Here is a 12,890-nt window from a genome sequence, read left to right as displayed (position 1 = left end):
AAACAAGTTGAATGCTGTCTTGGGACAATGTAGACTCATAAATCTTAGCATTCCCTCAGATACACTGCCCATTAATCTGCAACCTTCCTTGATTCCTGCTCATTTAATTTACCTGACTTGATCCACAGTCATCATCATTTTCAGAATCCATGTGGGTTCTTGGCTCTCTTGTAGTCTCAGATTTCTATGACAACAGAAAATTAAGAACTATGTAATTACTACAGTCATATATAGGACTACTTTTGCTAAAGTCAAATGGCAAGATAAATTCTCCAGTATATTTTACATTAGTGGGGTTTCACTGTGTTCCAGTGCAGTGTTAAGAAACACTGATCTCCCAAGGAAGCAGATCTCAGGCTCTAAGGCCACAAGTGAGTCCTGGCTGCAATAGGCAAATTGCATCATCTTAACCAGTCTTGGATTAAACAGAACACTGCAGAACAACAACAACAAAACAAAACAAAACAAAACAAAACAAAACAAAAAAAAAAAAAAAGAAAAAGAAACAAACAACAAAAAACCAAAAGCATCAGTGTGATTTTGTTAACATGCAATATGGAAACTATTGCAAAAGTAGACAACAGAAGTAATATGCCTGTATGAACATTTGGACACTGTCCTCATTTTCACCAGTATTTAGCATTCAGGGCTTTTATTGAGGTCAGAAGCAAGTATGCTCAAGTGCTTATGCTGAGTATCATTCAGAGGTCCAAGATTCAAAAATAAAATTATATTATTTTACTTCAAAATCTGATCTTTTTTTTCCTATTTTTTCCAATATGTGCACAAGATCAAAAATTAAGGCCCCACACCACTGTTCAGCAGCATGAAGTATCACTGACTCTGTGAGGCATTTTTTCTGTACACTAGCCCAGAAATTCTCAGCTCTTTGCTCACATCTGCTTGAATGGTTTATCTTTATTGAGATTTTATCTACATAAGACATTCATTTCTACAGAGAGTAAAACAAAAAAGGAATTTGGACTCCTACAGTGAATCTCAACTTCATTAAACACATCAGCATATTTACCATTTCCTTTTGAAAAACAAAATTGCCAAACAATGTCTCCTTTAGAAGGAAAGTAAATAAATCTAGCGAGAAGACTTTTTTTTTTTTTTTTTTTTTTTTTTTTGCAAGAACCAGGCTTGGTGAGAGGGAAGGAAAGAATTTTTGTGTTTTCTCATGGAGCTTTTCAAAATCGGGTGGCTGCTCAAATCCTGTGAGCTACTGTTCTATTTCTTTAACAATTTGATGACTGAGGCAAGCAGTACTCCAGCTCCTTCGCTCTCCTCAGTTTTGCTTTCTCAATCTATCCTGGTACAGAGTAAAGGCAAACAAATAGGTACACAAAAACAGAGTGAGACTGGTTCAGGCAGGAGAAGTTTGAGACTTGCTGAAAGGCACACTATTATCTTAAGGGCCCTCTTTAGCCTTTATGGGGAGCAGGACCCTTACAGTTTGATTCTGTTCTGTTTCCTAATCCCCAGCCTGTCCCCTTCCTTTGTTAATCTTAATCCTGCTCTATCTCCAATGTTCAATAGCTACCGATAGGGCATTCCTGATGTCTGAGTAGGAGCTGCAATAAAGGCAGTACAGAAGTACAGCCCTCTTGGCACAAAGTCCTTTGTGCATAAATATGTGATTTACCTCTTTGAGTACAGCTTCCTCAGGGAGCACAGAGCAGTACTCAACTACAAGTGTAGTCCTTTCTCCTTTCCCTTAGCCTTTTAACTTCAGCTGTCCCTTGTGTTCTTCCCTTACCTTTGTGCCTCTTCACTTGTCCGTCACCTTCTTTCCTTTTGATCTTCTAACAGTGAAAGGGGATTTGGCTGTCATAATACAGGTACCTAGTACTAGACCCCTGGTCTGAGCACCAGTAGACAATAATCTTGTCCTAAGACAGGTGTCTTAACTAGGTCAGATGAATCTCACCTTTGAGTTGTTGGAAGTTGAGGGTCATGAGATGAGACTCAGGTGTTTATCAGCTAAGTATCAAAAATACTCCCCAATAATCCAATTTTTAATACTCAGCTAAACCTTTTTACAGATGATTCATTTGACCATGATATTCCCCATTTCATTAGTATCCACTCTATCCTCAGTAATTTCCCTGGCACATTTTTTTGCTCCTTTTTGTATTCCATTCTCACTGGATTCAGTTCACTACATTCAAACTATCCTCTCTCTAATTCATCTCTTCCATGCAGCCACTTCCATTCTTACTTTAGTTTGTCTCCATCAGATGCTGCAAAGGAAAAGGGCTCAGAGAATCATGCCATACAGTGTCAGGAAGGATTGCTTCAGGATATTCCTGGCTACCTCCTCCTGCAACACAGGCCACAAGTTTCCTTCAGTCCTCGCTGAATTGGAGAAAGTATCTTCTAGGAAAATGGTCAATATTTACTCTAAAATTGCTAAGTGCTAGTGTTGCATTGGTTAAGTCGTTCCAATAATTAACTGCTCTAACAATCAATCTTAAGTTTATTTTTAGCCTGAATTTGTCCTGTTTTAGCTATTAGCCATGAATCTTGTACTCTAAAACACCAAAATATCCTACTAACAATTTTCTGATACCCCAGAAAGTACTTATAAAGATTTAAGAAGTTTTTCTGTTAATAAAACTAATCAGAGATTGTATTGCTGGCATTTTCCAGTCCCTGATTATTCTTTGAACTCTTTGCAATGCATAAATGTTCTCCTTGAAAGCCTCTAGCTGTACCTGCCTATAACAAATATATTTATCTTTTAAAAACAGGCTATAAAACAGACATGCTAATACTCTTCTTTCCAAAGAACTATCACAGTACATGGCTATGATATAATTTATTAATAAAATATTTAACACTTCAGTACAGATTTTTAAGTTAGCAACTTCTCCATATACACTGTAAACAATCTTACAGAAAACTTCTCTAGTTGTCCTATTTTTCCTGCAAACTCTAATGTTTTTATTTAAGCCCCTAAAATTGCTCAGTTCTAGCAATCCATCATGCACTGCTAACTTCAAGAACATTTTTAAAATACACTTCCGTTATTCAGATGTTTATCACATTGCATCAGAATTGAGAGAAGATTTTCTGTAATGAAAGATGCTTCATAAGAAGTCACTAATCTTCTTTGCTTGACAGTACTTCCTTTTACATTTCAGCAGGAAATCAGGGTTCTTTCTTCAGGGAATTTTGGATTAAGGCCTTTTGCAAGTCTGACAATTCTATCAAATAAAGAGTTCAAGGAGTCAAAGGACAGGTAAAGAAAAGAAGCTGGCCACTATAGACAACATTCTAATGTAATTTTAACAATTACAGCTAACACTGTAGCTTTTAAAAAGCTAACATATGAAGACAGCAAAGATAACTAACACGTTTGGAGAAACCTACAATCAGATCCCCTATGTCTGAAGAATACAGGCTACAGAATTAGAAGAATGTGAAAATATGTAAGTATTGCTCACTTAGAAAGCTACCTTGAGACTGACTAGAATCAAAAGTAGATGGTTCAGTATGCAGCACTTCATCCTTATCTTCTTGTTGACTCTTTGCAGATGTTGCTGCACTATTGACCATTGCCCTCATACTTCCTTGTCTCTGCTGAACTGGAGGAGCAGCCAGTAAGACCCAGGAGTACCTCCTTTCTTTGGTTGCCCTTCTCTAAAATGCTCAACACTTGCTCTTTTTCACCTTCCTTTTCTATGTTCCCATCCCTGGATAAAGATTTTGTATGACAAATCAGCAATTCCACTCTGCTTCAAAGCATCTCAGTTTATGAGAGAACTAAATCTTTTTGTAACCACTAAATCTTTTTGTAAACTACTGGCCTGTATTTCAAGATAAATCTATGTAACATCATTGGTATCTACTTCCTAAAACATGGGTACATGTCAAAAGAAAAGCAAATACTAGACTTTGAATTTGAATTATGTAAGCAAGCTATGTAACTGACTATTCATGCAGGGGATGGGGTGGATAAAGATGGGCTGAGAAAAATTCTAAGGATAGAAACAGAATAGGAAGTCACAAAGCAAGCACGGATAAGATCTGAATGCAATCGTGTGAGGGACTTAAAAAGAGCTTTTAAGGTAGATGTGCAAGTAAAGACTCCTCTAACTGATAAAAGAAGTACACTCTAACTATCCAGCTTGCCATTGCATTCACAGTCTCCATGAAAAAACATAAAATATGGTGCAAAATTAAAAAAAAAATTGTAAGCATATTATGGTTGTAAAGCACAAAGAATAGTGTAACAATTTAAGAAATGCCACAGTAAGTAATGCCACATGAACTTGCTGAGCAAAAATCCAAATGACAGCAAATTCTAAGGGAGCAACAACAATCTTGCTGTAGGAAAGACATTTTTTCCAGTGAGAACAAACATTAACTGGAACAACCAAGATGGGGCAAATGAAAAGACCAGTTGGAAAGAGCACTAGACAAACCTCATTTATGCTCCGTTTCCCACAAAAAAAGGCTGGACCAGTTGATCTTTCAAGGTCCCTTCGAAGCTGGGCTGTTGCATGATTCTAAGAAGCACCTCCACCGTGGATGTAGAGCTACTGAGTCATTCCCTTGCATATCCATTATGGCCTAAAGTATCCTAAATACTATCTAAGAAGGAAGCTCACCATCAGGCTTGCTCTACAGTTATACTTGTTAATATTTTCCTTCCTGTCACAGCTTTCCTTCCAACATTATTGTAAGGATTTACCATTCAACTTCTCTAGAAAAAGTATTTTGCTCTCACTGCTAAGGATCTCTTAGGTTATAAATAGCAAATTGAGAGGGTTGCAAACACTAAGTCCCCAAACATAAGGACGCAAATTGATAGACTGTTCCCAATGTCCTAAGATCTGATACATGCTTGGCAATCCCAGGAACTGGAGTATGTCCCCTACCAACTCACAGGAACATCAGGATTTATTCCAACAGGTATCAGGATGCAAGAAGGAGCTTCCCACGGAAAGGAGCAGGCATCAGGGACACAGGCTGCCATGCCTTTCTGGGCATTATCCCTTTCCTACTGCCAGGAGCAACACCTGAACCAGCCTCAGAGCTTGGCCAGAGTCCATCTTGGTCCTAGAAAACAGAATATAGTACATCCTCCAGGTTAAACAAGTAGTCCCCAAATACATCTTTCATGAGTTTGTCCTTTGAGCAGATGCAATAGATAAAATGTCAATCACCTGCCTTGATGAAGAAGAATGAAAACATAATTTATCTTTTTCTGCATTGTTTATCTAAATGTTTGGGGCTAGAGCAGAAGGACAGAGGTGTGCTGTGCTAACCACTGTGCCCTATCACCTCATTGCCAATCTTCAGGATGGCTTTAGCACAGAAACTGCACTTCTCTCAAGCCATATTGGTAGCCCTGCAGGGAGACCTTGCACTAAGGAGCTCTGTGCTCTCCCTCCAAATGCTACGCAAGGGCCAGGGGTCTGGCTCTACAGAGTCAACACAGAAAAAAATGACAGAAGCAGTACAGTAAAACAGCAAGGCTCTTGACTGATAACTCTACTATGTATGATCAGATTAAGTAAAATTCAATAGCTGTTGTTTGGGAGGTGGGTGGGTTCTTTTTATAATTAATAATTTTTCTCTCACTGCATCACTAAACCATGTGCTGCTCATCACACAGATCTGCTAGCCCATGGGGAGCTTCACAGAGTGGGACTAGACAGCTGCTAAGACATGAGCTAGCTAGTAAGCAATAGGATATTTTGCTGTTCTGTGTGTGATTGTAGTGCAAATTAATCTTTGATCAATGTGTAGAGGCACTGACATATGAAAAAATACGAATTTTATAGATGAGATTTACTGGTTGGAAATTGCCTGTATTCAATTTAAAACAGCAGGCAGAAACATACGACTTCCTAGGAGATGCATTTAAATTCAAAATTAACTTGTGTATCACTTCTATATCCAAAATCACTTCTCAATCTTGACATTCTTAAGCCTCATATCCTGAATTATTTTCTGTATCTCCAGGATTATTTTTAGTCCTCCTTTAAGATCCCTCTGAAATTTCCATATTCTTCCTGAGAAGACACACAAAATACTTCAGTCACAAAATACAAAGTCACATTACTTCTGCACAATTATTCATTTCCCATTAAGACTTAAGGTCACAGTAAAGTACCTATGAGGCTTCTATTAAGAAGACTCACGTCAGTTTCTATGATGACTACATGTCCTCCTCTGAATCATTCACTTCATCATGTTAGTTTTAGCAAACTTCCAAGAAAAATCTGGTAAACATGGTACACCCAACAGACAGATATACTAACTTACAAGAAAACTGTTCACATTTATCAGAGAAGATCTACTTTTCTGAAGTATTTTCCTGATACATATTAAATAAAGCAACACCCACGGCAATATCTCCCAGCTGGCAAATCTCAAGGTGTGTTAAAAATTAACAGGAGCATTTAATAGACCTCAGGTAGTTACTCTTAAGACTCCTGGGTGGAAGTTATAAAGTACTGTTGCATGACACTGAATGCTGCACGATGCTGTTCCTGCTACAGACCATTACCTTTTATTATTGAGTACAAATAATATATGTAAAATGTTCAAACCCCAAATATCCCTTAGATGCACATTTTCTGTTCTGTACTTCACTCTAAATCTAGCAATGGTCTTACCAAACACTAGCTTTGGTTGTCATTGATCTTTTTTCCTGACATAAATATACTACTGTCCATTATCTTTATCCTCCATGGCTTCAGGTATTTTAAATCTTTCTTCAACTATCCTGAACAAGCCATGTTGTTCAACCTATACAATAATTATTTTTACTTATTTTCATTTACATGTTTTCATTATATACTGTTTTTGTGCCATTATAATACCCACATTTGGCTTAAACGACTTTTTGTCCAATTTCACTTTCCTTCATTTGCATGTGACAGTCCTCTTACAGCCTCTATAGAGTAAAAGCCCTGGAAAATTCTACAGATACAGGCGTATTTTGCTCTACTGCACATTGGCAACATTCGTGCAGAAATACTCACACAAGTAAGACAGATGTGGGTGAACTCCATAGCATAGCAAGATGCTTTGGCTTGAAGCTGACTACATTAACTAACCATGACTGACGTAGGTGTATCTCAACCCCTGTAATTTTCCAATCAATGATCAGCTTTTCCTTGTTCATCGTAACTGAGATGAAGTACACTGTGTTGGACATCAAGAAATTGTGTTTTTAAATGTTACCAAAGAGTAACCACTAGTCCAGAGGCAATCCTTTCACGTCATCATCCCCAACCCCTGTGCACCTGCAACGCCACGTCGCTGCGTGACATTCTTCACAATTCCTCAACTCTGGAGGTAAAAAACTTCCAATCTACTTCTTTTTCTCCCACTGACCTCATTCCATGTCCAATGTTCTACAGTACAAATCACGCGTTTCTCTGTCGCTGATATTAGACTGAGCTCCCCAGAATCTCCCCCAGCCCCCGTGGGGCGCCCGGGCCTCAGGCCAGCCGCGGCCCCGGCCCGAGCAGCGGGGGACACTCTCCTCCGTCCGACAGTGGAGCCAGGCCGGGGGCAGTCTCCTCTCCCAGGCAACTAGAGACCCGACAGGGACACAGCCCTGAGCTGTGCAAGGGAAGGTTTATTTCGGATGTTAGGAGGAATTTCTTCACTGAGAGAGTGATTAGATATGGAAATGGGCTGCCCAGGGAAGTTCGGGGAGTTACCATCCCTGGAGCTGTTAGAGAAGGAACTGAATGTGGCACTGATGCCCTGATCTAGTTGAATGGGTGGTGCTCCTCAGACGCGGACTCGATGATCTCAGAGGTCTTTTCCAACCTGATTGATTTTGTGAGTTTCACTTCCGGCTGCCCATAACTCCAGCCTCTGTTCAAACCCTTCTAGGATGTCCCATTTTCCATTCCCCAAATGCCCTTCCACTTCAGGATCTTCTGGTTTCCATTGTTAACACGCCCCTCTGCCCCGGGATCCCCCATTTCCCATTCCTCATACCCCCCGGGATCCCCCATTTCCCATTCCCCATACCCCCCGGGATCCCCCATTTCCCATTCCCCATACCCCCCGGGATCCCCCATTTCCCATTCCCCATACCCCCCGGGATCCCCCATTTCCCATTCCCCATACCCCCCGGGATCCCCCATTTCCCATTCCCCATACCCCCCGGGATCCCCCATTTCCCATTCCCCATACCCCCCGGGATCCCCCATTTCCCATTCCCCATACCCCCAGGGATCCCCCATACCCCCCGAGATCCCCCGTTTCCCATTCCCCATACCCCCCGGGATCCCCCATTTCCCATTCCCCACACGTCCCTCCAGCCCGGGAGCCCCGCCCGCCGCGCACGCGCACAAGGCGCCGCCTCCGCACGGGGCGCGCGCGGGTCCCGCCCTTCCTGCCGGGAAGGAGGAGCGGGAGGGGGCGGGCGCAGCCGGACGGGAAGATGGCGGACCTGGAGGAGCAGCTGTCCGACGAGGAGAAGGTAGGGATGGGTGGATACGCTGCGCTGAGCCGCGCCGCCCTCTCGTCCTCCGTCCCTCCGAGCCGGCTGGGCTCCCGTTTCCAGCGCGGCGACGCAGCCGGGCCCGGCCGCAGGAGGGTCGGGGGAGGCCGGGGCAGGGCCGGGGCAGGGCCGGCCCGGCCGCATCTCCCGCCGCGCCTTGTACGGTGCGGGCCCGGCGGGGGCGGCGCCCGGGGCCCGGCGGGGGCGGCGGCCGCTCTGCCGGTCCCCCGGCCGCCCCCGCCCGGCGTGCGGGGCGCGGGGACGGCGGGGAGAGGCAGAAGAGACGCGGAAGGGCTTTCCCTTCCCCCACCTCCACTTCCCGTTCCCGAGGCACCGGGCCCGTGCCGGCCGGCTGCTCCGAAGCACCCGGCCCGCTGTCCCCGGGCACCCCCGCGGGCTCCGGGAGGGGATGGGATACATGTGATTTATGAGAGGAAGGAGCTGCGGGGATGAGGAAGGCTGTTTTGCTTCCTGTTAGGAGACAGTAATTGGGGAAGTGTGAGGTCAAGGAGCACAGGGACTGTGTTAGCCAGATGTACCACGTACTCTTTTTGTGGCAGTTGGAAACTCAAATTTAAGGCAGATTTTTCCAGCAAAGTCTCAAAAGGAGCGGGATATTTTGTGAGACCTTAGTTATCACTGCTCCCTGTCATCTTCTTCACGGCAGCTGCCTATTTCCAGGCTAGGGTGTGGTGTTCTGTGTACATGGTGCTGGTGCTCTGCTGCCTTTATGTAATGCATGTTCTTGCTCACTTCCCACTTTAAAAACGAATATTTTCATGTGTCTTGAAGTTGTGAGATGACTCAAATGTGGAAGGCATCAATAAATGATGTTTAAGACTTGTTTGAAGTTACAAGGATGTCTAGAATATCTAAGTGGTTCCAGTTAGGCAGATTTGCTGTTTGACCCTGTTTTATAAGTAGAGATGCACTAGGGATGCACAGTGCCAAGATCTTGCTATCCTCTTCCCAAGAAGTTTGAAGACTCTGCCTTTCTCTACTTAATTCACATTTCAGTGCCACCTCTGTGTATACAAGTAGTAATGTGATCCAGAGGTGTAAGTGGTAATTGCGTTTTTTCTAGCCCTTTATAGAGAATACAAGTAACACTAATCAAATACATTGTTCCAGAAGGTATGCTGAAAATATTTTGACGGCAAGTTATCTTGCCATCACGGAATGGGTCAGATTGGAAGGGATCCTTGGACATCATTTTGTAGAGTCATCTAAAGCAGGCTGCCCAGTACTAGGTGCAGATGGCTTCTGAAAATCTCTAGGGATGCAGACTGCACAGGCTCCTTGGACAAACCTATGGCAGTGCTTGGTCACCCTTGCAGTGAAAAAGTGTTTTCTTGTGCTCAGATGGCACCTCCTGTGTTTCATTTTGTGCCCATTGCTTCTTGTCGTGTCAAATAATACAAGACAGAATGACAGTTTCATCTTCTCTCTGTATAATGTTGGAAGCACTGCCTGTGATTTTGTGGCTGATGGAGTTAAGTTCTGAACTTTCTTCCTCTCACTAATTTCATTTTTTCTTTTCTCTGAGAATGAGTGCAGAGACTCATAGAGACTTCCTGCCTTGATGTAAGTGAATAAAATGAGCACTCATCCATTGTAAATTTAAATTTATTTCTCTATCAGTCCCATACAAAATTGATTGTCCTATATGAATGGAATTTTCCAAGCCTGATAGGATATTTTATTGGCTAAGAAAACAAAGCTGGGCAACACTGCAAACTCATGGAAAGTATATATGTGGCAATATACATGTTGATATTGCCACATACATATGTGATTAAGATGTTATTTCTGATTTAAGATTTCATTTGATGCATTAAATTGTGCCATCGTTGTACAGTAAAAATGTTATTTTGATGAGTTTTTCTGAGCTTAAAAAAATTAGTTTTACTGAGCTTAAAAAAAATCAGCTGGACGGGATTTGACAAACCCACCCTTCTCACTCATCCCATTGGGACTACAAATAAATGCAGGAGTAGATGCAAAGAGGCAAATATTGATTTTCATGAGAAATAAATCTCATTGCTCCTTTATGTACTTTCCTCCCATGATACAGAATTCATACTATTGAAGGCTGATGCAGATGATGGTGGTGACGTAGTTTTGTAGATAATTTCAGTAGAAACATAACTAGAACCCTGAAATTCCTAAAATTCAAGGAGGAAAGAAGGTGAACCAAACTACAGAACTTTTTTTGTCTCCGACATGTGATAAAGATGTATGAGCACCAATAAGTAGGAGATTGAGTGATGTAATGATAGGACAAGTTCAGAAGGGTCTTTGATTCATATATTACTTCAGGTTTAATCAGAAGATCTAAGTGTTGCAAAGGCAGTAAGCAGTTCCATATGCCTTACTAGCGCTGGATTTCAGATGACTGTGTTTAGCTGTAGAGCAATTCAAGTTTAAAACTTGCAGTGTTCAGCATAATTGAGAATATAGGAAGGGGCATAACTGGAATAATGGCAAACCTGATTGTTACAGTTCGGGTAAAGAATCTTAAAAACCGAGGAAGGAGAAGAACCAGAAAGAGCATTTCAATATTCAATTGCATAAATGGTTTTGAACTCCATCTTGTTCCTTTAGATTCACATTTTTGAAGAGATTTTTGAAACCATGTGTTTCTTTCAATGATGCAATGAGTGTGACAATAAATTTGAACAAGCTTAAAAAAAATATGAGGAGTATTTGTAGCAAATAAGGCGTGTAAGATTTGTGTAGCTCCGAAGATCTGAAGCTGGACTATTGCCAGTGAAAGTTACTGGTTTTAGCATCCAGGAGCAGCAATTTTTCAGTGCTAGAGACAGCTTTTGCAATCCACAGTGTTTGTAGTTGTCTTATTCACATAGGTCACTGAAATTTCAGAGGCTTTTAAGTATGTTGAATAACATATGTTTGTTAGTTTATTGATTCAGTTTTATTGTTTATTTAAAAATGGGTGTGAGAGGTGGAAATCTTGAAGCCCTGAACTCCCAAGCAACAAATCACGTCACTTCTGCTCCCTTCCTGTAGATAATACATCGTCACTTAACAAGTTTTTAATGCAGAACCTATTTATGTATGCAGGATATTTGAAGTAATTTTGTTGAAGTCTAGAAACCTTTTTTTTTGCAGTTCAATTTTATTCCAGTTTATCTAGAAATTGTTTTCTTACCTGTAGCTACAACAAACTAATAAACATATAAAAATATTTTTAATGAGCATATTAGTGGGAATATTAAAGGTACAATTTATCTACATGAATATAGGCCATAATTGACGAAAGGTACTGATTTTGCTGTAAAAGTTGTAAAAATGTAAATACTCATTTACAAACAATGGCACAAATGAAAAACGGCACAAAAACTATTTAAATCATAAAACTAGTGTTTTCTAGTCCATTTTTGGTGACTTGAAGGGACGTGTTTTCTGCAGGTGTGGTTGGGAGTTTTTGTTTTTAATGTGAATCTGCAAAGCACAGGAGTTAAATAGCTGTGTATGACTTGAGAGAAAGCCACAGAAAATCAGAATGCTTTCAGGGAGGAAAGGATAACACATGAAGTCTTTAAATACTAAATTAGATCTTGCATTCCTTAAAATGCTGAATGTAATAAATATGGCAATTTTCGACCATAATTTTTTTAAAAAACGAACTGCACATCTTTCAGTAAGCTTATATCTCAATAGTTTCACTTTTTCAGAAAGATGGGGTTTAACAGTGTGATTAGAAGAAAACTTCTTTTAAAATGAGGAAGTAGTCCCTCCCATTTGTTAAAGTGAGCCTGGATGGCTTCTAGGTATTTCCTGGTACATTTGGTAACTTTGTAACTTCTTAGATTTGTAGATTTTGACACCTAATTTACCTAAGTTAATAATAAAGTTAAACTAAACTCTGCCGTGTAGTTTTGTCAGATTAAGGAAAACCCATTTCTTATGTCAGTCCTTTGGAATGAAAAGTCCAGGCCAATAAAATGAATCTCTCACCTGTAATGGTGTCTTTAAAGTGTAATACATTGGTAGCAAATTGTACTTATATGTACAAGCCCACCAGTGTAGGAGGCTCAGCTACTTTTCTCAATGCAAATTAAACCTTTTTTCTAAATCTGCTCTGAAAACATTAGTGGAATTTTTGGTAGAAGAAATGTTACTTTTCTAATTTACATGTGTTAAAGCAATTCCTGTGCTCTGTGTTGTTCTTTTTGAAAGGATTTAGAATTCTGACTTTCAGAATTGTGTCAAATGAGACTTGGAGACTGTAGGTAATTAGGAGCTGCATTTGAATAATTTTTTCTGGGTATAATTGCACTGTAATCTATAAAGTAAACTTAGTCTCACAAGCGTCCTTGATAACATTTTGATGAAATTCTTTAGCAAGAATGAGGAAGTTAGGAGTGCTTTTCAGACTGAC

At 40.8% G+C, this 12,890-nt stretch overlaps 1 protein-coding gene across 1 annotated transcript in view; it reads left to right on the top strand.

Annotated features, from left to right (window-relative positions):
• Positions 1–8,348: 8,348 nt before the first annotated feature.
• The window catches only part of CAPZA2 (capping actin protein of muscle Z-line subunit alpha 2), a 31,105-nt gene continuing 26,563 nt past the window's right edge, over positions 8,349–12,890 (top strand). Inside the window, exon 1 of the mRNA XM_066318987.1 lies at positions 8,349–8,464. Within this exon, the coding sequence (XP_066175084.1) occupies positions 8,426–8,464 (39 nt within the window). The 5' untranslated portion in view covers positions 8,349–8,425. The remainder of the gene's footprint in view (positions 8,465–12,890) is intronic.

This window comes from Sylvia atricapilla, chromosome 5 (genome assembly GCF_009819655.1).
Source record: "Sylvia atricapilla isolate bSylAtr1 chromosome 5, bSylAtr1.pri, whole genome shotgun sequence".
Lineage (NCBI taxonomy): Eukaryota > Metazoa > Chordata > Aves > Passeriformes > Sylviidae > Sylvia > Sylvia atricapilla.
This window is presented reverse-complemented; position numbering and strand designations above follow the sequence as displayed.